Raw genomic sequence first — 26489 nt, 5'->3', positions numbered from 1 at the left:
AAAGTTTTTACAAATTATTGTCGTTGATTTTGGTGTGATGCGATAGAAGTTGCTGAACAAAAACTGGGGATTATTTAGATTCAAAAGACATTCTAAAATAAGCAAATTGAAAAACAATTTTTCTAGAAAAGTCACTAGAAAAACGAAAAACAAAGTCATAAAAAACATTTTCGAAGTTTTTTTTGCAGGTTTTGAATTTTGGAAAATTTTATCCAAAAAGGCGTTAAAATATTCTATATAAACTAACGTTACCCAAGTAAAATTAAGTTTTTAGGTTTTAAATTAAGCTATTATAAGCTTTTAAGCAATTGAAATAAGTTTGCTCGCTCGCCTTCTTCGCTCGAAATACGCCGAAAAACCAAAAATTTCAAACCGGTTTTTCTCGACGCTGGGAAAGTTTGTTCAAAGTTTCTTAATAGGGCTCGAATTACAAATGTAAGGGCTTTATTATGATATATCACTCAACCCAGTCCGATCATTATTTGTGGTACCTGATTTTGCGTGGAAAACAAAGAAAAAAAGAGAAAAAATTAAAATACATCTGATTACTAAGTTCCTCTCCATTTTCAATGGTCGGAACAACAAGAAGTTTTGAATCTAATCACACGCTTCCCCCTCTCCTTATGATTTATGATAACAAAGTACACTGCATAAAGTCCCAAAGATAAGGGAGTTAAGCACGCTTGAAGTTTCAACCTAAAACAAATCCCTTTTTGTTCCGACCATTGAAAATGGGAAAATGTATTCGAGTGTGTTTTAGTTTTTTCCTGTTTTCCGCGCAAAATCAGGTACCACAAAAATCATCGGAATGGGTTGAGTGATATATCGTATTGAAGTCCTTTCAGTCGTGATTCGAACGACATTTAAAAATTTCAAACGTTTTCGCAGTGTCGAAAAACCGGTTTGAAATTTTTGATGTTGGTCTAATTTCGAGCTAATAAGGTGACCGTAAAGGCTTACAATAGCTTGTTTAAGCCTTGAAAATTTAGTTTTAATCAAGTAAAGGTAGATTTTAGTGTTTTTAGCGCAATTTCACTTTCCATTTTTTTTTAATTTTAGTTTTTCTAGTCATTTTTCTTCAAACTGTTTTGCTTTTGACCTATTTAACTATGGCTCTCAAATATGACCAAGTTCTATTTTTAACATGCAGAAAAAACGACAACGACTTGAGAAAATGTTTTTCGTATTTTTAAGACTGTGGTCGGAACATTCTGTGCTATTTGCACAGTAACGGGCTGTCTTTGTTGTAGAATGGCCATTGTTGAAGAAATTCGAGTGTTTCAAATTGATCTTATGAGATAGTTTAATTTTAAACCCTGAACTAATGCTTTTCTGTTTAGAACACGGAACCAAAGGGGAGACTCTTTATCCTCATCAGGAGCAGCAGCAGCAACAATGGGAATGTCTCATAGAAATGGTTATTCTACTCAGAACAACGAAGCAGTCAAAATGAATCAGAATAATCCACATTACAGTGCTAGTAGTCAAACGGCATTATATTCAACACACATCCAACAACAAACGACCTCGTCCTCTTCGCCAGTAAGTGGTTCGAACCGATTATCCTATAGTTCGGCCCAACAGTCGTCGGCTACTGGGACGGCGGTGACATCGGCTGCAAATGCGGCGACCAGTGCTCAACGGTGGGTAGCAGGCAGGTTGAGTGGAGGGGTGTCTTCTGTCGCCAAGTACGGGACAAAGGGGGGAGGCAGTTCTCTATCTAGTCCAACGTCAACCTACACGTACAGGCGAGCAAGAGAGGTTGGTAGAACTGAGACATTGAATCACCTCAAAATTCAGTTTTTAATTGTGAACTACAGATAATTAGTTTTGTTGTTATAAATCATAACATAAATGACTTTCAATAAGAAGCTTTTAGGGACTGATATTTTAGCAGACCGATCTTTTAGCTTAAAAAATAAAAACTGGGTCTTCTAGCAGAACAATGAAGTACAACTGATGCACAGTGGCTTGACAGGCATAAAAAGGCACAGTCTATGGTTGAGTTTCCCTAATTAAGACAATTATCCCATGGTTTAACAAAACTGAAGCAAAAAAAAAACTAGTTTTGCGGCTAACGGAGGGTAGCGATTGGCATGTGCGCCTATTAGCATGCGTTAATTGCTTTAATTGGGTGTGCTTTCAGTCGAAAAACAAATAAGCCTAAAATATCGAAAATAACTTCGGTTACCACTTGATTTGATAGGGGAGCTAAAATTTCAAAATTGCAATTTTGGTAAACAAAACGTGAAATGGCAAAGCTTTAAACCACATTCTTTTACATGAACATGCTAATCGACACACATGTTAATAGGCCGGTCCCCATGGCAAACACTGATTCACGTGCACGATAACTCTAATGCCGAATGCAAGAGTAGTAGAGTAAGCTGTCGCTATTTGCCGTTGCCAATGCCGCTTTTGAAGTTACCGGTTTGACTTATTAAATGTTTTGAGTCTGCTGAAAAACCGGTATACTAAAATACCTAGCACCAAATATTACACGGTCAATTTGACTTTGCTTTCTTTACAGGTTCAATTTCAAATTCATTTAGGTAAAGGAGGGCAAATTAAACTATTTAATTGTGAAATTGAAATTGCGCGGGAAAATGTGAATAAATTCTAGTTTCGAACGTGGATTTTAATTATAGATTTTCTCGCAGAATGAAAAAATTATCTAAAAAAAATGATACAGCCTTTTCTTCGGTTATTTTATATGAAAAAATTGTCAGTCATAAAAGATTCCCGAAATTCAAAAACCTTTAACGTGATGTATTTTTTCTCGCAGTTACAAAAATTTTGAAAAGTTTCCTGGTTTTACAGTTTCCCAACTGTCTGTTGGCTATTTTTGTAGTTCTTAGGCATTTTTGGCCTGAGTAAAAAGCAAAGACCCAAAGGGTTCCTTTTCCTCTGTGTGCTAGTTCAAATATGAGAAGTGGTTACGTATCAGCTTCTCAATTGATAGGTCAGATGTACTATGCTCACCATGATCCACGCTCGTTATTTGACGGTAACGCAACCTTACCCTGCCAAGAAACTAAAGAACTCAGAACTTTAAAAAATTGTTGCAGTTCTTAACCAGGGCCGCAACAGCGGTAAGCCGTAAAGAACTGAACAGCTCATATCTTAGTTTTTCCCTCGCGGTGTTTGGTTAAATTGTCTTGACAGTCCTAAAAAAATTCCGCTCATCATAAAATTTTGGGTAATTTGAATTTTAACTTGAATTGAAGCTCTTTTTTTCAGAATTCCCGGAGTCCTCGCACGGGTTTGAACTCGCATGGCACCTCATCAGGAGTGAGCAGACCGTCCGCAAATGGATCCTCGGGCGCTGCTCTGCGGAAGTCGCAGGGAGACCATTTGTTGCTGATCAAAGCCAAGCGCCAAAACCACCACCCAGTGGGACTACAGGGTAGAAGTGACTCGGCAGCCTCATCAGGAGGTTCGACAACCGGGGTTCGGAGAGCTTCCAAGTCACCGAAGGGCAGTGCGAGTAAGAAGTCGGTTGGCTCGTCTGTTTTGAGCAACAAGTTAGTAACAAAAAGGTTGCGGATTACCTAATTTTTAAATTTAACGACACCTTGCTTCTTAACCATACCGTATTGAAAATGCAAGGCACTCACGCCAATGACTGGTGCACAGCTTTTTATTTTTTTGGGAAATATTGTAACGAATAACGTTTATGTGAATTCTAACATTGTTTGACAGAGATAGCTTTATATCCACCTTGAAGTTTTATAAATGAAAAGCAGAATGAATTTTTTGAGTTGGCTTGTCAGAATAATGGGAAAGTTAAAAAAAATTTAGTTTTGAGCCCGCGGAGGTGCTCTGGGTCTGAGATTAGCCTGAAAACGGGCAACATCGATCTTCCCCAACTTAGTAAGGAGGACGCAGGGCCAGCGATAAATTTAAAAAGCACTCGCGATCATAAGGTCGAGCGCATGAGTTACATACGCCATCCAGGAGATTCTTTGACTGTGCCTGGTTTTCTCTCGATTTCGATGAACAGGAAAGGTTCCAAAGCTGGGTTTCAAAATCTTAATGAGAAAATTGCATCTCCCTTAGAAACAACTCAATTGGATCCTCCAAGGTGTCAAGTGGGATGCACGGGGTAGCCGCTAAGGCGTCCCGCCTGTCTATAGGCGGCACCTCCTCCCCCACATCATACGGGCACGCTTCTAATAACATTTCGGCGGCGACTGCCAACTTGACCTCGGTCAAGAAGCGCTCGTCTGGGGGAGGCGCTGCTGCGCCACCCTTGTCCGGAAATCTATCCAAAAAGTAGGTCACCAACCAAATGCATCCATCATAACTGTCTTGTATAGTTTGTAGTAATTTGTAAATTAATTGACCTTATTTGTAATGTAATGCTTGAATGTAGCCTACTAAAAAGACTGTTCAACAATTAATTGTAGTGCTGAAACGCCTGAAAACAGGCTAGATAATTGCTCAAATTGAGTCAGGGTGACCATATGGTCCGTTTTAAAGGACCAGTTCCTTTTAGTACTTTTATGGTCATTTAAATTTCAAAAGTCCTTCTTCTAAGGGACCTCGCTTTGATCGAGGTTTTACCAATCAATGTTTCAGAGGACATGGGTAAATCTAAGGCAAGCGACCCTTAGTCTCTGTACAGAAAAGAGATGCTCCATCGACATCATTCCTTTAAGTTGCTACTCTGTGATCTGAAGTTTTGTACGATTTTTTGTTGGTTTCTGTTTTTCTTTGGCTATTTTTTTGTTCTTTAAAGCACCTTAGTAATGACCTGGTTTTTTAAAAAGTTCTTTAAGGTACTTTTTTCAGATGAAATTGAAGGTTCCTTTTTCCGAATCGAGAATGTGGTCACCCTGAATAGAGTATTAAACACTCAAATTAATGATTGTGATCAAATGATCGTATATCGAAACGAAAACGAAGAAAACTGATATTTGATTGACAACTGATAATCTCAGATGCTGAAGAACTGCTTAAAAATCGAAAGAATTTTATATAATAACTTAATTTGTGCTAATAATTCGAACCATAAGAGATCTGATTTTTGTTATCACTTGTACCTGTACGTAAAAAGTAGTGTAACCCAGTTGGTATTGGTCTGTTCTCAAAATTAATTGATGCTTGATTTTGATTGGTTGAAGAATAGCCTTGCTTCGCTCTTCACGTGGCATTGCATACATGTCGTCTTCTGCTGGCGGTGCAAGGGGGAACACTTACTACCACTCCCCCATGTACCACGTGGCCTCCTCGGCAGATCCGAGTGGCTCCCCGAGATCTCTCGTGATGGCCACGAAGTACCGGTAAAAATAAACTAGTCGTGTCGTGACCACGTGAGAGTGTGATTTAGTCATACAAACCGTCATTGTCATGTTACCCTTACATTTTCCTGAAAATTAGGTTGATATAAAATTATAAAAACTTAAAGATGTATAAGTATCCGAATGTATAATAGAATGATAATCGTGTGTATATTAGAAATTTTTCTCGTCATCTCTGGGTGGGAATTTACTGGCCGACTTTAACTATTGAGCCATACCTTTTTTATAAGGTTTGACAGGCTAGATATGATTGACCTTGTTTTTAATAAGGGAAATGACTACCAATGAAAATGGAATATAATTAAATAATGGGAGGCTATAAAATGCTGTATTTTTGAAGAAGTAAAAGTTCGACAAATCATCCTACTTTTTATATTTCAGTTAATGATAGTTTTAATGGTTTAATTGATAGTATAAAATCGTAACTTGCATGTTTATCTGCGTCTATTTTTAAATTGTCTTTGTCATGCCAGTATGTCCAAAAAATTTTTCTATTTTGTGTTTGAGTATTCGTTTGTGATGTCATCGGTTCCTAAACCATATGAAATTCCTGTCACAAAGAAATCCTTTGCATGAAAACCTGTTAAGAAAAAATTAATTGAAATCATTAATCATTCAGTTCTTTCACCTTCCATAGCGTTTTCAAATTTTTTTTCTCGGTACTACACTAATCGGTATTTGAGGGAGCATATTACACTGATGGCCGATCAAAGCCCAATATAATATTCACTGATACCTCAAAAAGGCGGTCTTACGATTTATTTTGGCATTTACATTAAAAACCAAGATGTTTTTTGTTTTTAATGATTTGTCTGTTTTCTAGCGTCTCTTCGTCAATTGCCTCACGGAACAACGTTCACCACTACCCTTCGTCAGGTTTGACTACTCTCGCAAACAACAGCTCTTACTCTAACCACTCGGGGGCTGGCAGTGGAAACAACGGAACGACTACTGTATCATCCACCCGCAATGGTGCGACCGGGACGACAATGTCTCCAGGTGTAGGGGGGTTCCAGAGTAGTGCGAAGCCCAGTAAGACTACAGCTGCATTGATGGGAGGTGTGACGAACCATTTGACCTCTTCAGTCTCTAACTACTCGTCAAATGTGCCTTCGTCTACTGCTAATTATCTATACACAAGTAATCCTTTTGCCAACATTTTTTATTTAATTTAAAAAAATATATATTAGTTAGTGTGGTGGGTAATTTTTTCCCGTGGCAATCAATGTAAAGGATGAAGAGGGCCACCCTACCAATGATTTATGAATGCATCTAGAAAATAAATAAATCATATGTTCTTTTTAAATTTAACTGGCTGTCAGTGATTTTAAATAATTTACCGTGGTTCTAGTTAAGTGCCAATCAACGTGTAGACACCTATTGAGGCCGTCTTTCTTTTGTATTTTCTAATCAGGAAAAATGTCTTTTTGCGGGTTCACTTTTGAGTTCTTTTTTAAGTTCAATTTAAATTAGTGTGCTAAAAGGAAAACAAATTAGACTACTAAATTATAAATGAACGTGAATGACTTTTAATTCCGGTATAGGTTTTTAATTATTAGATTTCCCAGCAGAACAAAAAATACTTGAAAATTTCAATTGAGTTAGTTTTATTTTAAAAAGTGTCAATCAATTAAATTGAAAATAATCGAATAATCGAAATACAGTCTGTTATTAAGAGCCAACGAACTTAGTAGAATTTTTATTGAAGAATAGGGGATTTGTTTTCGGGAGATAGTCTTACAAAATCCTATACCGGTAAAAATCCTACTCACGCTAAAAATTGATTTTTCGCGGTATGACTTGTGATATTTTTTCAAGTTCAGAATCTGGATTTTCTCGAATTGGGTTAATTTTGTCAAAAAAACGCCAATCAAAAATTGTTCTTTAAATTCAGAAGAGCTGTAATGGCATCAGTTTGTTCTTCAAAATTCGAATGTTGATATTTTGAAACAAAACACGTCAGTTTTTTTTCTGTTTCTGTGCATTCATTGACTCTTTTCCAACTGTTTGTTTGCTATGTATCGTTGTGGTTCATGTTTATTGTCATTTCCAACTGTATTTTGGCTAGGTTTAAAGTGTGAATTTTTTCACGATTCATGGCTTCAAGTGTACCTGCCATGAAATATAGTCCTTGTTATGTGTTATTAACAGAGTTGAGTAAAGAATGTGTGTTAGAATCCATAGGAAAACATACGCTCGATTAATTTGAAATAATTTAGGTGCTATTTCCCTTTTTGCCTTGCTCAAATAGAATCAACTTTAGAACCAGATTTTTGTTTGAATCAGAAAAAGTTTTATCCCATTTTTGAGGTTTTTACTTCCGTCTTTGCGGTTTGAACAGCAACCGGTTGTTTCGTTTTTCTTTAATTTCATGAAATCATTGAAAGAAATCCGAGGCGATTTGCGCCTTTCAAAACATGGACAATAGAGAGGAAATCAGCTTGACTTCGATTTTTACTTTTGAGAGAGCAAGTGTCTTGTTATCGGGATCTTGGCTTTTTTCCGTAAACTAATTTTTTTACACAATTGAAACTGATGTTGCTATATTATTGATTCTTATTAACTTCCAGGCCCATTATCTTTTGGCCTGGAGGTAATGCTGTTGCCTTTGCACCCTATGGTCTGGGTATCGCGTCACAGCCGGACCTTGTTTTTTTTAATGTCTGAAATTGATTTCTTTCCGGGAAAAACTAAATAATCGGACTATAGTTTGTCAGCTTAGTTGCCACACCACAATTTTTTTGCGCTGTAAGCAATTTTTATTGTTGTTACCCTTGCGCTTAGCAAGCGTTATTCAGTTGTCCTTGATTAACTCGGTAGTTTTTTTAATTTACATTCCTGACTGGTATGTTTTTTTTGTTTTTTTTTTCGAATAGAATTTTTAATCGGCCTAAAAAATTCTTGCTAATGTTTTGTCGGTTTAGTGAACTTATTTTGCATCGTTTTATGGAGTAGAATAATGATTATTCTTTTTTTGAATAAATCAGGTCGGTTGGTAGCATAAAAATTAAAAGTTCAAACTTAAAAAAAAATTAAGAAAAACTCATCGCACAATTTTAGGGTTGCCACGCGGTCAGGGCCATATCAGGGCGAACAAAAAGTTGTCAGGGCCGTGTCAGTGCGAGAAAAGTTGTGTCGGGCCAGGAGCGTGAAGGAGCGAGTTTTTACTTCAAAGTCTAAATTCAATTGTTTATTAAGCGTTAACCTGTAATTTAACCTGAGTCGCAAAAGTTCAGTCAAGGGAAGATGTAAGTTCAATGAAGACTGGCTTCAAGATAGTGAATTTAAATTGGGGTTGCTAAATCAACAACTAAACACGTGTTCAGATATGTTTTTACGCTGTACAACATGGGTGTCAAAGCACTCCGCTCCCATGCAGGGCGGAGCAAAATGCATGCAGAGCTGGTCGCGCTTAAAATGCAATCCCTTCGTTGGTAAAACATGTTGAAGATGTCCAAGTCGTAAGTGACCCTGTAGTTGAGCCATCTACTCTAGCCTTGATAATCTGTACGTGAAGTTGGTCGATTCAAAAAAGTTTTTTTTTTGTATTCGGATCGATTGATGTCTAAGCATATGTTGTTGGCTTTGTGAACGCTCGGAAAATACTAAATAATTTTTAAAGCTAGCGGTTGTATTTTCGTCTGTTTTCTGAACTAAAACTTATTGTATTTCCTAAAAAATATTCGACTTAGTTATTCTCATTTCACTGACTATTTGGTAGCTTGTAATGTTACGCTTTCGTTTTATCGCAAGTTATGCGAAGCTCATCTTCGCCTCTGTGTCAGAAGTTAAGATAAATTGTTGCTAATTCAATTTCCCCATTTGAGTTAGTTTGTATTGAAAATGTAATTTATCAAAGAATCTTGAATTCAAAAACTATAAGGTGATTTTTTTAGAAAAAAAATTGAAAATCAAAAAAGTCCAAATTATTTTACAATTTCTATGAGATGATGAAAATTTTTCAACGGTTATAGGTTTCATTTTGTTTTGCTAATTGCCGAGCGTTTTTTCTTCGGTGTATATTATACTTTTCACGTGGTTTTCCATAGTTTCAGTCTTTTGTCTCAGCCCTGTTGGCTGTGGCTGAAGCTTTTTGCTCTATAGATCGATTATTTCGTTATGCTTTTGAATGCTGATAAACGATATTTGTTATGGTTGCAAAATGAATCGTAAGTTTTTCCCATTTGATGTTTAGGTGCTAACGGCAGCAATGGAGCGAGCAGTGTGAAGCATTCTGTGATGGACACCTCACAACCAGTGCCTCCTAACAGCCACTCCTACCCCCACTCATCAAACTCAGTGGCAGCCGCATCAACTTTGCCCCCCTCTTCTACATATCTGTCAAACAGCAGTCACTCCCCCCAATCCTCCTACGCTTATGCTGGACACCAGCCCCCCTCCACTCTGCCCTCTTCACACACGAACAAATACAACCTCAGATCTTCGCAGGTATTTCTCGAGGCACTCATGGTCCTTTGGTTGAAAAAGAGAAGTAAAACCAAGTTAACAACCCCCCCCCCCCCACTCCCAAAGTCCGTTGAGGGAGGAGGATGTCAACTTGGTTCTGAGTTGGAATGTTCAGCGCATCAAAATCGCGCATTTTACACATTCTTTAACATAAACCATGCTTTTTGGAACGAAGCAATAGTAGACGAAATTATGACCAGTGGAGAGGACTAAAATTGTGTCCATTTCCTTAATTTTTTTATTAAAATTATTTGGCAAATTATTAAAAGTCGATGAACGCGATATCTTTTTTTTCTGGAAAAGTCTGAAAATTTGTTGAGGCTCAAATCTACTTTTTCGCTGTTTGACTTTCAATTTTTTCCAAGTTTAGTGCATTTTCAGTGTTATCAGGAAGGCAAACTCGACTTTCGAACAGCAAAAGTAAAAAGGTCACGAAAAACTTGAGCGACTTCTAATTTCGAAAATGGAAATTAATTATCAGATATCCCAGTGAAATAAAAGTTTTGCCTATTGATCCAGTTTTCTCAAATTGGGTTATTTTAAAAAAAAAAGTGTCCATCAGAAATTGTTCTAAAAATTCAAAGAGCTTTAAGGCCATCTATTTTTTCTTCGAAAGTCAAAAGTTCCAGATTTTTGAACAAAAAAAAAGTCAGTTTTTGTTTCAGTTTCATTGCGTTCATTGCTCTTTTCCAACAGTCAGTTGGTTATGTTTGATATTATTTTAACGCAATTTGGTTTAATATATTTTCTAATTTATTACACGCAAAGTTAATGTGGTGGTCTGTAGTTTTTTACATGCCAACTTATTACATACAAATTTTGAACTTGTGTGCATTCGAATCTTTGACGCTTTCTCGTTCGTGCTTGCGAAGTTGCAGCTTTGCCTCAGTGATTTACATAAAATTTATCTGGTGGGAATTGCATAACAATGACAGGAATTCCAAACTGTTATTCACTGGCTAATAATTATAGATATGTTAGTAGACAAAAAAAAAATTTTTTTTTGTATATGTAATGACCATTTTTTGTTCAAGGCCTGGAACTCATGAGTCGATTCCAGTTGCGCTCTTCTGAGAAAGAACAGACGATGGACTTGATTGCATCTCAATCCGAACCCGGCCCAGCTTCAATAAGTTTTCACAACAATGGTGGCTCAAAAGATAGTAACTAAGAACCCATTGCAACTAAAAATTGGTTCTTTCATTCCCTAGCACAAACATCAAAGTATATAAAATAAATTGAAACTAAATATCACTCTCCCGTCATTCTTTCATTGAAATCACACTCACAAAATGCCTTTTCAAACCAAGTGCCATTTCACTCTAATCTTCGGCTGAATTTCGTAAATGCTCTTAAAAATTGACTCTGTTTCTAATGTAGTTATCGTTTTATCAAGTGTAAATATGTTAAATCTATTTTTCCGCTGCGTATTTTCCTGTCTTTCAAAGTGTTGTTTGTTTTGTTTCCTCTAAATTGACTCGATATAATTGTTCTCTAACTAATGCAGCCATTTGTTTTTGCCGAACTATGTTACTGGAGAAGGGGGTTCAAGTCCAAGGTAAGCGGTTTTACTATATATTCAAGAATCAAATTTGAATATTGAACTTATGAACAGTCAAAGCACCAGCCAGTATTAGAAAGTTAATCGTAAACAAGCACTAATTGAGAATTGATCTTCCTATGGGATGGAATTTTCAGTCCTAACTGTGGTAACTAGTAAAAAAAATATCAACCCCTATGAAGGAATAATCTACGGTTAAGCATATACGAGTACAGAATTCTGTAAATAATCTGCCCCCTTTTTTCGCATAAGTAGACAACAAGTTCGGTGGGGATAGGGGTGTTTTTAATAGACTCTGCAAACAGATTTCTATTGTTTGGATTGTGTGCTCAACTGATAGTTCTTTTAGTTGCTTGAGTGGTTTGAATGTCTAAATCTTCTTTATCATGTCGTCGTATGACTTAGTGAGGGGTTGGTTGACTGCGAAAAGACTAATTTTAATGGTATCTGCACATACCAGCTACATTAAATTGGCTTTGATAATCACCTTGTGGGTGTATATAAACCAGCCGAAGTATAAGCCAACCGAAAATGCGCAGTGTATGAACCAACCGAAAATTTACTTCATATGAATGAAATGTGCATGACTTTCGTAACTCTAAATTGTTCATAACTACTCATAACTATTATGAAACGGTTACGTATTTTCGGCTGGTTTGTAGGGTAGCTGGTTTAGACTTCGGCTTTTTTATATTGCACCTACATTTTGGGGTTTTCTGTTTTACTATCTATCTAACTTAATGTTTTTTGAAGCATTAGCATAACGCTGGAAGTAGCTTAAATAAATCGAAACCGTATGGAAAACTAAAACTTAATTTGAAATTTGATAGTAACTTATCGAATTTTTTGAGCTTTGTAATAATATCTTTTTTTCTTGGGACCAAAAGTTTCTGATACAATACTAGCAATTGTTTCACAGTAATCAGCCTCTCTTGTTCGTTTGTCTCAAATTTAATTTGATCCTCTGTATCGAAAGCCGTTATCTCAGTGCTTTTCTTCGCTTAAAAGTCTGATGTTGTCGGAATAATGCAAATCAGATATACTTATTTTACTGTACTGCGCCCTTGGTACTGAGAAAATGAACTGTTAGGTTCTTTATCTGAAAAGTTTTCGTATTTGATACTTGATCAAATCGGTTATTTTTTCTACCCATACATTATGCAAATCCATTTAGTTGTATTTATAAGTTTTATTGTTTGTAAAGTAGGATAGAACAGCCTTTTTTGTTATATTTTCAATTTAAAGCTGAAATTGTAGGTCTGTAAAGTCTCTTTTGAATGAGTATTCAGTCCTGGGGCGCAGTGTTTGAAGAAGTGTCGAAAGTTTTATTTTAATACGTGTTTGTTAAGTACTTAAGCATTTATGGACTTCTCGAATCCAAATTTAAATTCTAATGTCACTATTGTAAATTTACGGAATTAAAATTTGTAGTTTTCCTGTTGCCTAATTATAATTCATTAGATGATAGTATTGCTACACTTAAACTTTCACTTCTTAATGTTAAGTAAAATAGTGAATACTACATTTTATAGAAATGGATACCTTAATTTACATATTCACTTAAACAGTTTTTACAGAGAGCGGCGATCTAGCGCAATATGCAGTTTATTTTATACATGAGAATACGGCGACAAGTCACACCCTGAAACCAGTCAATGGATGTTAAAATGGATTTTTTTTGATACTATAGTGTAGTAAATTGAGAGTACTTGGCTGATGTTTAAGTAACCGGAGCTCGAATTCCAGAGGGATTCATTCAAGTAGAGGCTACTTATTTCGTTATACCGCCTCAAGTTTTGCCAAGATCAATTGCAATATTTCGGTGAAATTACCAAGACAGCGTTCAAATAACGCTTAATTGTTGCTCGGATAAGCGGCAAAAAATCACAGTTTCCGATTTTGCACAAGGTTGATTGAGAAAAAAATGAGAGCAAATTAAAACCTGAAATTGTGGTACAAGTGTGATAAAGCGGTCCCTGAAAGCTAACAGCTTCCCTAATGGAAAAAACGGCTCAATGTTTTTTTTTAAATTTTATTGCTTCGTTCGTAAGGTCAATTAACCCATTGAATAAGTCAGTGCAAATGAGGCCGATTAAATACGGTGGAATTCCTCAGGGGAAAGACCGAATGGGCGAATAAAATAACCAATGAGATTTCAGTTACGGCGTGAAAATATCAAAGAAAAAAAAACATTTCCAGGGACTTAATATTGGTCGAACATAAAAATGGCAGATTTATGCAAAATTGTCACTGACCGCCGGGGAAGTGAAACTAATTTTATATTTCAAGAGTTTCGTTTTGTAAGAAATAAAATATTGCTTCATTTAATTCTTTCTAGAAGAACGGCAGTTAAATCATTTTGTTAGTTGACTTACGACTGTTTTTGTTTTCTGTCCTTCCATGAGTTTTTCACTCACTCGGGCCTTCGCCCATAAGAAAAGCCCTCATAGTTACGTTTGAAGTAGTCTTAAAAATGACCTTGAGAGATCGGCTCCGTTGATTTTTCTCAACCTCTTAATTTGCTTAGAACTTGAGACACCTCTATTACACTTGGTTTTACAAAGACATCACATTCGTAACAATTTTTTTGTTAAATAAAAGCCAACGAGATAGCCATCGCGACAGTATAAAAAATGAAAGGTTGTAGCATAAAACGAAAATTGTTTTTTTTTCTTTTTGTTCGGCTTTATTTTATTTTATCACGAGTCTTGTAAAACGACCCTGTTTTTCTATCCAGTTTGCATTGCTCATTCTGTTAACACTTTTGCGGTACAGTAAGAGTCAGTAGCCCAGCTGTGCAAGGCAGTCTACCTGAATGCTCGAGGTCACTGGTGCTTTTGACTTGGAGGTCATATATTTATCAGCACTAATCAAAATTTTTACATTATTGCCTTATTTGAATAATTTTTCTTGTTTGCGAAAGGCAATTTAAGTCGGAGTCTTAGGTTTTTCTGTTGTTGTCGCCTCTGGTTTTGAAACTGCTGAAAATCTGTCCATCGCAAAAACAGATTTCTAGCTTTTTCAAAAAAAGTTGAAAGAATACTTGAGGTCGAAGTCTCCCAACCAAGTACAAATCCTGATTTTGTCTAATTTTTCTGTTCATTTGAGAAACTGTTCTGTCAGTAACTTTCTTTGCAAAATTATGATGGGTTTTAAGATTGCCAATTTGGGATAGTTAACAGGCAATATATTCCGTGCTATTATAGCGTTTTTCTACTTACTGCGGTTCTCGTTCTCTACTTTGTGCTATTTTCTGCCACAATTTCTTTACGGTGCTATGTTACTCACAATCACAATGTCAAAACTGCTCTTTATGAAACTTTTTGGAAAAATGTCAAAAGAATTGCGTTTTTTCAGCACACGAACATCCAATTTCGTAATTAGTATATAAAGACGCCATTATGGTTGAATAAATTGAACTTAATAATATAAGTTTGTTTCGTTTTGGGGCGTTAGGGGAGATTTTTGCTAAAGTAAATCACTTAACATTTTTTTTGTACTTTAATTCTTTTTTTCTTGTGAAAAACTGCTTCAAAATGTAAAAGGCACTCAGATCATTTTATTTTTTCCAGGATACAAGCAGTTTTGCTATGGTACGAACTCATTTTAGCCACTTGAACTCGCTCAAGTGTAAGTTCAATTTTTGAGTTAAACTTTTAGGGTAGAGATTATTAGCAGGCACTTTTTCTACTTATGGAGTGTGGTTTTTGCATTTGAAATTTTTCCAAATATTAAAACAGCTGGACAATTGGCTTTGAAAAACTAATGCTCAGTTTTCCAGAGGTGGTCGATTTAAATCTGTTGACAGGCGTATTCTTTTCTTTCTCAAAAATTGTGTCTGTTATTTCTTATCAAACTGCTTCATAAAAGCTTCTTCTTAGTTTTGCGTTGCTTGTGCTTGCCCTAATCAGCTTTGCTTCTGTGCATGATTTAAATCCTGCATTGAAAAAGAACTGTTTTGTTGAAAATTGTTTGAAAATCAAAAAATGAAACTTCTTTTTTGTTGAAAATCATTTTGATGAAAATCATACGCGAGTTTCGGTTTTCGGGCTTGTGTAGGTGAAAGTTTTTGTAAGATTTTCTTCGATTATCAGTCTTGACATTTTTCGAAATCAGTTTCAAAATTGTTTTTTGCACTTCCAGTAACTAACAACTTTGAGGCTCTTCTGAGTCATCCGTTGGCACTTCTAAACACATAGTACTAATTAGCAGAACAGTACCGGCCAGCGGTCGTTTTTTAAATTTTGGTTTTTTTAATGCTGTTGGTTTGTTATTTGTTTTGATTTCGATTGGTCGTCTGCTTTGATTTTTGATCGAAAATTTTTTTCTGTAATACCCAGTCATTAGGGTCAGCATCTCAAAGGTAAATGTCTGTGGTTTGCCTTAATCAGAATTTCTAGCTAAATAGTTGCCCTAATTTGTTATGAGACTTGTGATTCTTTTGGAATAAAATTTTTAAATTTATTTATGTTTGTTGCTTAAAGCGTAATCGGAGGTATCGTCATGGCTTTTTTTAAAACTTCTCGAATCAAAATTCACTGATTTGACATGATGCCCACTGACACAGAATTTAATCCGATGGCGTTTACTGTTACTAGAAATAATCTTTGGCAAATTTCAAAGAGGGATCGATTGTCTTTTCTGTGATTGAATGATTTAACAAACAATTCGGTTCATTCTGTTTTTTGTTCGAAGCTGTTTTTTTTCTGACCTTTATAAATGCGAAAGAGCTATGGCCCAAGGTGTTTTTTGACGCATATTTAGATGCTCAAACATTGCTGATACAATATCAAGTTGATTATCATATTTTTTTTTATTGTGATTTGAAATTCCAAAAAGAAAAAGAAACAAAGGTTAAAAAGTTATCTAGGTATTGGAAAAAAACATTTTTGTTGAAAAAGTTTTTTCAACTGGTAGCATGCGTTAGTTAAACAACTGGTTGTGCTTTCAGATGAAAAACAAACAAATTTAAATTTTCATTTGTTTTCGAAATAATGTGATTTACTAGAGGAGGTAGAATTTCCTTTTTGCCTGATTAAAAATTTGACTAAATATGCACTGATAAAAATTGCGATTTTCAAATTTATATTAACAAAACGCGAAATAGTTCAAAAGTTTCATATGCATGCTAATTGACACACATGCTAATAGGCCGGTCCCCATTTGCGAAACAGTTATATGATGCCTTAGGTTTTTTATCAGTTGAAACTCATTTTCAAATTCTCTTAGTTTGGATCAGAATCAAGTTTTTAGGATAGAGCAACCTCGTTATAAGCGCCAATTCGTTACAAACGACAATTCGTAACAATTTGTAATAGTTAATAATGTAATAATTAATACTTCAAAAATGTAAAAGTTTCATCTGAGCTTTTTTGGCGCAAAAAAATAGTGATTATGAATCAGTGTTCTCCGCTTAAACTACTTTAAAGAATTGTCATTTGTTGCGAATTGTCGTCATTTACAAAATAATTGTTGACAAAATTATTTTTAGGTAGCATTGGTTTGATAAATTGCTTCATTTTTTTAATCTCAAATAGTGCTAATATCCGCCTGGTAGACCTGTCAAATAAATTTGACAAGTTTTGTTTTTGAAAAATGCTTCCAACATTAAGTCTTCTACAGGGGCGGATCTAGGTTTTTCTCGAGGGTGGCTGATTTTCAAAAAATCTGAATCTGATCTTTTGTTAGGTCGACCAAATTGATTTTCTGAGCTCTCCCAAAGCAGTAAAAAGATACTGTTCTGGCCACATTTTGTGCGCCGCAGGCAAATTTTTGAAAAAAGGCCAAAAAAATCGTTTTCAGGCACTTTTGGAAAATTTCGACCAAAAGTCGCGTTTTTTTCGGCGCGCGCTCCCCCCTCAAAGTTAAAATATTTTGGCACCAAAAATTTAAGGGTTTCTCAGCCGAAAACTGATATCTCAAACTAGTACAAAGAGGTGACCGTTTGGGTCGGCGGCACGAGGGCGCCTCCCCCCCCCCTAAATCTGCTGGTGCTAATATGGTAGTCCTCTTGTTTCGATGTTGATTTTCGTCTGCAGGTTCTTATTTTTATTTTCTTGCTGAAAAAGTGTTGGAAGTTTTTGTTCCGACTTTCGATACGAAAGTAACGGAATATTTGTGCTCGGGGTGGGTTTTTTTTTCTTCAGACAAATTTCGACTTTTTAACTAGCCATTTTTGACGGAATTTTTAAAAATCATTCAAAAGGTATTGTTGTCCTTTCACCTGTGATCATTTTTCGTAAAAATATGAGGGTTTAAAGGTTGCCATTTTGGCCATTTGGCCAGCTATTAACGCGTGAGCGGAGATTTAATCCGTCTTAGAAATTGATCCAAATTGGTTGAACGAAGCTTATTTGCCATAATTGATTTGTTACAAGGAACGAAATCTATCCTTTTGTACTTTATATGGCGTGTGGGGGGATGATTTTCATAAAAAAATTTCAAATTAAAAAAAAAATTTCTTTCAATTTTATTTCATTTAATTTTTTAATGTTATTACTGCTCCACAAACCTTAAAAGGCAGTCAGAACATTCAGGGCTTCGCCCTGATACGAGCAGTCTTGTTTTGTATTTATGACAGTTTGAGATGTTAAAAAAAGTGTGATGACATGCGCATGCTACAAATCGACTAATTAGTGTTGGCATTGCCTATTCTCGTTTTCAAACCTTGTCCAAAGGCGGCATGGCATATACACATTTTTTTTGCTTCAGTCTAGACCGACTCTAGGCTTGATAAATAAAGGGCAAAAGGGTCTATCTCTGACAATTGGTGTACGCCACATAACCCTGAATTTCCTTACTGTATGAGAGAGATACAGTAATTAACACCAAATTTGAAAAAATATGGGTTCTCTGGAGTTTTAACAATAAATATTTGATTTGACTGAGTAGTTGAATTGAAACTCTATGAACGAATCTCCTTTTCAAAGATATCTTTTAGGACTATATACATAATACAAGCAGAAAAGTAAACTGAAATATCATTTTTTGAAGTTGAAAATGGCCATTTTATTGAATTTTGATATTACAAACCTGAGTTAACTTTAACTACATAATTTTAAGATGGTTCATTGGGTTAGAAAAATGACAACTTGCTTTTCATTTATGCTACTAGCTATACGTAACTAAAGGTGTATAAACCCTAATTACCTCAAACGCAACGAGTTCGTACTTCAACCCAATTCTGCATTTTTCTATTAGTCCTTTCGCGGTCTAATTATTTTAGACTGGGTAGTTCTTAAACCACCTGTGACAAACTGTCATCATAACATCATAAACCATCTAAGGTCATTATTATATTTATGAAAACCCTTTTAAGGCATAATAAATTCAAAAATAAATTTAGTTTTGGTGACAGTTATTTTTTTTGTTCAACCCGTTAAAAAAGTAATTCAAGTGCGGTGGACGATGTTTTATTTATTTATAACTACAATTATATACCAGCGCATAACTTTCACTAATTTTCACCAGTAACTCAGTTATGATGCAAGCAAAAAAAGATTCGCTTTCTAGTTTAAGAGGCACTTTTCTATTAGATTATTTTCTCTATTTTATTCCCATGTTTCTTTTTTTTCTACCCGAGCAGCTTTTTTTGTCCTTCTCGACCAGAATAATGATGACTTACTTTTCTGCCTATCTTGAGTAAGAGGTAAGATGAACAAAATTTGCCCGCTGGGTGATGGGCGATATGGTTAAGTTGCAGTTGTAACAGCAAATATTGATGTTCCAATTTCAATTACATTTTTACTGTTCCACTTTTCAACTTGGAATTTATTTCAATCCGGCTAATTACGTCGTTCCCCTGAGCTTATTCAATTTAATCGTGTCGAAAACAATCCAAAAGGTTAATAATACCTTCTTATATGATATCATTACCTCTATTGACCTTCAAAATGCAATGTTTTCCTGACCACTGACCCATTAAAATTTAAATTGGATCATTTGAACTATTTTTTTGGAAGTTTGATTTGAAAATGAAATTTATCGTCCGTTTTGACGAAACAATCGTCAATATAATTTAATAAAATATCTTTTTGATTGAAGTAACGACAGCGAAAACAGTAGTCAGCCTATATGACTTTTTACACTGTGCCAATCACGCCAAGTGTGAGTTTCATTGACTTTTTCTTTTTCAATCATCTTTTTTTCTCTATTTCATCATTAACACGACAAGTTCAGTTTATTAACAGAGTTCAGAAGCTGGCTCACTCCCTTAAGAAATCCACAGACACATTTTAAAAATGATTTATGAGGCTTTTGCAACAGAAACAGGATGATGCTTGCACAAAATTCTGAAAAAATAAATTGCTGCTATGCTATTCAGCAGAAAACGAAACGAACTCCAGTAATTGTCACTGGATTCCGCAGATTTTTTTTCAAAATAATTTTGTTGTGTCCGGATTACGCACCTAATCACTGGACTCTACTCTTAATCAGTGATTTCCGCTTTTTTGTTGTTGGATTCTACAGTTTGTCACTGCATCCGCTAATTTGGCCTTGGACATGAAATAACTAGCGCTGGCTTAATTGCGGAAACCACCGACAAATCATAAATCTAGCAATTTTTGATAGAAATCACTGCAATTTGAAAGATATAGATCAGCTCGTGGAGTTAAAAACAGATATACTAATAATCCGAAAATAATTTGCGAATATCTGAAACCAAAGATGTGTAATTGAAATTATTTTGAAAAAAAATTGGTTTGATTGAGCATTTTCAAAAAAACTTTACCAGTGGTTCTTCTTTTTAAAGATATTTTTTGAAATTAAATTAAGGCCTTGCTTGGAAAACATCTATCTCTGAATTCTACATTTTCTCTGAAGTTCTTTTTTTTGCATTTTGTAGTTGAAATCTGTCTTGAGTTTAATATTTGTCTTTCATTCACAGTTCTGTTCCTCCATTTAAATTAAAATATTTTGCAACTGTGATAAAATCCAGCAAAATTGTCCGTGGAATCTATACCATTACCAAAGGAACCGAGCTTAGCACTGAAATTTTCATCTTACAAAGTTTTCGGGATCTGAAACCTACTTTGATCTCTCAAGGCCAAAACTTGAAAAATACTTTAAAAAAACAGATTTTTTGCTTTTTTTATTGTGCATTTTATGGAATTTTATGACTACCAAGCTTCCATTAATTATTCAAACTCATTTTTCTTGTTTATTAGATTCTATAACTTTTTGCGTTTTCTATGAACTAAATGACACCGCTAATTTGCATGAGAGACATTCAAAATATAAAAGAAAAAATGCTGATGAGGTTGTATCTTTAGATAGAAGCTAACTTTGAAGCAGTAAATTGTGAAAATCATTCAACTTCTTACAACTTGAGCAAACAAAACTCCAGTATTTGATGCCGCATGGAAAATTGACGTGATTTGTGTTTACTTAAAACGACTGGCAGCGATCAAAACAAAATTCGGCTAAACAAAATTCCGCTAAACAAAATTCCGCTAAATACAGGAAATCAAATCTAAAATATAAAGTTTTTGAAACTTTACCACGCTATACGCAGCTAATATTGATCTCACAAAGAAAGTTTTGGCAAATGCTGGTTTTCAAAAATTTTTTCTAACAGGATATTCAAATTTTTGCACCAATATAACCTACAAAATACACACTCTTTCAAACGTTTGAATCAACGGCGCACTCCAATAATACGCCTTTATTTATACTAAAAAATATATTAAAAAACTGTTTGTATCAGGTCTTGAATATTCCCACTGCCATTTAATGATGGCTATGAATAGATAGTTTTTTTTTCAAAAATTGACCTAAGTATTTTTAACAAAAAGTGAATTTTATAAAAAAAAATATTGTTTTCTAAGTTTTCCCAGAGTTAATTGACACGTTTAACAACTAGTCACAGAATAATAAGACCAGATAGCAGCCTCTCGAAGTTCACTTTCGAATTTTTTGAGCGGGAAATATTCGCCGCTGACGTATTAACAGCACCCCGTCAAAAAAACCATAGTAATAAAAAACAATTATCGAGCGCATTAACTTTACAAAACATGATCACCAGTTAAGTATCTTTATACACTTGATACATGTTTTGGCCCGAGACGTCAACCCTTGTTATGTTATTGCTTTTTTGTTTCGATGTGATTAACATTAAAATTCGCAGAGGCAAGCTGTAGTACAATATGTTGTGTTACAATTCATCATATGATTTAGGAAACCGTTTTAAATTTCAGCAAATGACGCAAAATAAAGCAAGGTTCTTTAAAAATTTGGAAAAATTTTCACGATGTTCAGAATGATAAAATATTGTGAAACAAAATTGCTCAAGCTTTAAATAATCCCTGAATACCAATTTTGCAAAATTCAGACTCGATAACAAATTCCAGACTTTCAATTTCCTCAAAAGTGTTTACGATTGAGCACTGATATAAAAAAAAATCATCTTGTTATATGATGTCATAGACATTGAGGCGCACACGAAACAATCAGGGCCTCGACTTGATTCAAGAATTCTTGTTTTATCTGATCAATGCTGACTGAAATAAATTTCAATCAAAAATGGGTTGTCGATTAGAAAAAAGAAAATTGGAAAAAGATGATTTTTTTCAAACAAGTATCAAAATTAAGTGAAAAACACTTGCTTTCCAATAAGCATTGTTTATAATTTTATTCCTTAGAACTCTGGTCAATTGAATAGTTTTTATATTTTAACGATGTTTGCCGTGCTTCCAGTTTTGAACTACCGCTAATTTTTTTGTTTATTCTGAGCAACATTAGTTGGCCAAAAAAATCAGCATAGAGTAAACTAAACGTTAAAAATTTGATTGTTATATTTGCGAGAGCAAGTGCCTTGTAATCGGTAACTAGACTTTATTCCGGCAGACAAACTTTTTCACATTTGTAAGAAATTGAACTAGCTTCATTAGTGAACTTTTACAAAGTCCAGTCTCCTTCCCACTTGTTCTGGAGGTGATGCAGTTGTCCTTTTTTTGGTCTGGGGTTCGAGTCTCGTCCGGACCTTGTTTTTCATTTGAGTATACATGAATCAGAAGTTAATGTTTTGTCGGCTCAGTTGGCATATTGCGGATTTTATTGTGTTTAAGCACTTTTCCCTGTAACTGCAAGTTTTTTTATTTTCTCCTGCAATTTAAAAATTTTTAGCCCTGGCGTTTCATGATTTTCTTTTATTGTTTTTTTTTTCAATTGAATCTTTCGTTCGGCCTACATGTTTGCAGCAGTTTATGCTGTATCGACATTTTCATCTAATTTTGTGTCCTTTGAAGAGCAAAAATATGTTATTTTTAATTATTTTTGGTCTGTTGTAGTGCAAAAATTCAAAACTTGAAAATTTAATCGCTCCAATTTTTTTCATGGTTTTCTGCTTTCGGATCAACTGTCGTGCACCTACTTATTGCGATTATTGGTCACTAGATAAATAGTGAAAATGTATTTAAGGCTGGCATTTCTGTAACCGACAGCTATTCTGAAGTTATTCACTTCTGTAAAATAGTTTTTCACTTATTCCAAAAAAAAACATATATTTTTTCGACTCAGCTGTTTTCGTCTCTTTTTGCTAGCTTCTGATGGCCTTGAGGCTCAAGAAAAGAGCTTCGATCAGCAAAATAATTCAGTCTAGAATGTGGGGAAATAAGAGAAACAGACTATGATGAGACAGGCTGGATAGCCTTTCATAGATCCTCTGCGAATCGCCGAAAACACTATGATTTTTATGATTATGATTATTATTTTTTAATCACTAGTTGCAATGTCAGAAGGGAAACAAATTGGAAATTTTAGTTAAAAAACTTTAGACAAAACGACAAAAAATTTTCAAATAAAAAAGAACAATTTTAAACAAAAATTGAAAGATGAAGTGAAAAGAAGAAAAAAACCACTTCTTACTTTCTTTTAATTTTTCAAGTTCTCAGAGAACTTTGACATTAAGAAACAATAAATATACTACCGGCCATCTTCATTTTGATTGCAGTCAATAGCGTTGATTGGGTCCTAATACATCAAGCGAATGGCAAAAGTAATTGAGTTTTTGCAGATCATGATTATGTGCGCGACCTAAACAAAAGTAGAAAAAATGTTTTAAAAAGAGCTGCACGTTGTACATCCCGAGGCGAGATTTGAAGCAAAATTTTGAGCGGTTTAAACGGTTTTTAGACAAGTGCGCACAAAATCTTGTTATGAAATTAGCGGTTTTTGAGCGGTTTTGGAACGTTATTTACAAAAACCACTCAAAACCGAGCAATATGCGTTTTGCATATAAGTTATGTGCGTGTTTATGCATATATGTACACCCAGGATTTGTACAGGCACAGGGTCGAGTTGTAGGAAGTATTTTAGTCACTTTGCCTTTTGGTGCATTTAAAACGGTTTGATTGGTTGTTTACTTCGAAATGCTCAAAAGATACTCACATCTTGCTCAAAAAACCGTTCGAAACCATCATAAGAAATGAGCGGATTTTGAGCAATTTTTCAAGCAAGATTTGGGGGATTGGAAAATTTCTCTACAAAATACTCAAATCATTCTAACCGTGACGGAAAACCGCTCAAATCTTGAGCAGTTTTTGAGCGTGATTTCTACATGGGGTTGCATAAAAAATGGCAAATAAAGGCTTTACAAATTGCGTAAATGAAAAAATCAAATTCTTGTAGAAAGATTGTTTTGGAAAATTAAAAAACATATAAAACCTATTGCATTTGAACAATGGATCTAAAGAATTTGAGTTTTTTGCTTTCAGGGCTGAATTATTTGGCATTGATGTCTGTTGGTAAGTAAAGGGCGAAGAGACATCAAAACAGATAATCCACAAAGCAGAGTTACTATTCATCTGATTTTTCAAACATTTTCACCTGATTTTTTTTACCTAGTTGATTGTTTCGCATTAAGCAGAGATTTCACGTGACTGTTTACTTACATCAATGAAAAAAACGATCGTTAAAATTACTATAAACCGCATATTTAGAGGTATTATTGCCTTTGTACAATTTCTGTAAAGATTTTCTCTGTAATGAACGGTGGTTTCGGATTTATGATAATTACTGTTATTTAATATTAAATAGAATTATGACACAAGAACAAACGACAAAAAAAATTGAAACTACTAGGCCGAAAAGTTAGTAGCCGGCACTCGAAAAAATGTGTTTCACGATATCGAAAAAATGTGTTTCACGATTTAATTCGAAAAGTACTCGAAAACACTGAGAGATTATTTTGTGATACAAAACTTGCAATGCGGTAATAAACATCATTGCTCACACAAATGAAGCCAAGTAAGTCAGAACGGAAACGAATTTCGCTCGCAATTTATACAATTGGTAGAATCTCAATTAATTATTTTTAATGGGATTAAAATGAGCGTTCTATATCAAACACAAAACGAAAAGTGTTCGCGCTGAACTTACATACCATGGTTTTGGAAGCAAACCCCCCAGTCCTGGGGCCTCCCACGGCTGCTATGCTACTAATTTTAATAAGCAGCTGAAAACCAGAAACTTTTTATTCCTATTAAGAAACACAAATTTTGGAATGATTTTTTGGAATGAAAATTGGACAAAAATCTAGTTACCGATTACACTGTTGCGCTCACGTCAGTAAATTTAAACCATTTTTTTGAACTTCCATCGTTTTGATTGATTCCACGAAGGCGTTCGCCATATAAATTTTTTTATTTAATGTGATACCACTTTGGCAAAATAACAGACAAAAATCGATTACGCTTTTAACAGATTTTTGAAGGAACTAGAATCAGTTATGTTTGACTATAGGAAAATGTTATCTCTTGAAATTGTAAGGTTTTATAATTGGGCTCCCCCCCCCCCCCCCTACACCTTGAAAGTTTAACGAATGAAAAATTTGTTCAAATTATTCGATTGGTTTGAAAATTGGCATACGGACTAATATGGCCATGGTAAACCTTTTTTATCCTTGTAAAACCGCTCGTTACACCATAAAACTGATGCTCATGTGAGATGGGGGAAAAGGAAAAAGAGCCAATAAATGAATTTAAAATTTTAAGTACCTAATATTAGTAGTTATAATCAATTAATATTGTCACAACATCCATTAAAAATTCGTTATAAACGATTACAGAAACCTAAAAAACATGGATGCGATTTAGAACGACATTTTTAACTCCTTCTTTGTACCAAAAACAAAAAAATAGTTTTTGGAAAAATTTGAAACATAACCTTGGTTTTTGTTCCGGCTTTCGAAGAAAAAGACGAGATAACTGTGCTCGGCGTGTTTTCTTAACTAACAATTTTTGACGGAAGTTTTTTTAGAACATCGAAAAAAAATGTTGTCTTGAGCTCAAATTCAGACAAGACTGCTTGCATCAGGGAGAAGCCTTGACTTTTCCGACTTCCTTTAAAGTCTATGAATCAGTAATAGCATGAAAAGATTAAATGTGATAGAAATGAAATGAATTTTTGTTTTGAAAAAAAAATTTGAGATTTTTTGTGATTATCATTACCCCACACGCCATATAAAGTACAAAGTGATAAATATCGCTCCTTCTAACAAGTCAATTAGGCTTCCTTCAACCAATTTGGAACGATTTCTAAGACAGACTAAATCTCCGCTTACGCGTTAACAGCGCAAAATATATTGCGCGTTAATTGTCCCAAAATGGCGCTCTTTAAACCCCCATAACTTTACCATAAAAAATTCGAAATTAGTCTGAAGAAAAAATAACCCACCCCGGTCACAAATATTCCGTTACTTTCGCTATGAAAGTCGGAACAAAAATTATTGTTCCGACTTTCAAAAAAATTGCAAATTTTTTATGCTTGGTGTAGTTTATTTTCAGTCATTTTTTAACTTATTAACTAGTCGTTATTGACAAAAATTTTTTTATCATCTGAGAAATAATGTTATTATAAGCTCAAATTCAAAAAGATATTTCGCATGTTATGATTTTTTTGTAAAGTTACAGACGTGTGAAAGTTGCTAACTTGGCCAATTTGGTATGATTGAAGTTCAATAAATTGCGTACGAAGCGAATTAATGCGTTTCGAATTGAATTAAGAAGAACAATTTTACTCTAGTATCGCGACGCAAACACGCGAGACGCCAAACACACCCTTAGTGTTTTTCATATCATGTGGGGGATAAAATGAAGGAAAAAAGGACAAAAATCTTCTTTTTTTCTCAAATAATTTGTCAATTATTGAACCAAAAAAAA

At 34.7% G+C, this 26489-nt stretch overlaps 3 protein-coding genes across 7 annotated transcripts in view; all 3 read left to right on the top strand.

Moving 5' to 3' along the window:
- Positions 1-11885, top strand: part of LOC134854590 (dual specificity protein phosphatase CDC14A-like) — a 36488-nt gene extending 24603 nt beyond the window's left edge. For 3 of the 5 annotated variants that reach the window (XM_063870910.1, XM_063870909.1, XM_063870913.1), the window contains 7 exons: positions 1341-1761; positions 3241-3524; positions 4060-4275; positions 5127-5285; positions 6127-6443; positions 9499-9752; positions 10805-11885. In XM_063870910.1, coding sequence (XP_063726980.1) covers positions 1341-1761; positions 3241-3524; positions 4060-4275; positions 5127-5285; positions 6127-6443; positions 9499-9752; positions 10805-10819 — 1666 coding nt within the window. In that variant the 3' untranslated portion in view covers positions 10820-11885. The remainder of the gene's footprint in view (positions 1-1340; positions 1762-3240; positions 3525-4059; positions 4276-5126; positions 5286-6126; positions 6444-9498; positions 9753-10804) is intronic. The other 2 variants (XM_063870911.1, XM_063870912.1) reach the window with 2 other exon arrangements.
- The window catches only part of LOC134854592 (uncharacterized), a 343397-nt gene that overhangs the window by 52068 nt on the left and 264840 nt on the right, over positions 1-26489 (top strand). The gene's annotated exons all lie outside the window — the stretch shown is intronic.
- LOC134854390 (uncharacterized) overlaps positions 19360-26489 on the top strand; it is a 152496-nt gene continuing 145366 nt past the window's right edge. The window contains exon 1 of the mRNA XM_063870619.1: positions 19360-19437. The gene's annotated coding sequence lies outside the window, so the exon portion shown is untranslated. The remainder of the gene's footprint in view (positions 19438-26489) is intronic.

Source organism: Symsagittifera roscoffensis, chromosome 9 (genome assembly GCF_963678635.1).
Source record: "Symsagittifera roscoffensis chromosome 9, txSymRosc1.1, whole genome shotgun sequence".
Lineage (NCBI taxonomy): Eukaryota > Metazoa > Xenacoelomorpha > Acoela > Convolutidae > Symsagittifera > Symsagittifera roscoffensis.
This window is presented reverse-complemented; position numbering and strand designations above follow the sequence as displayed.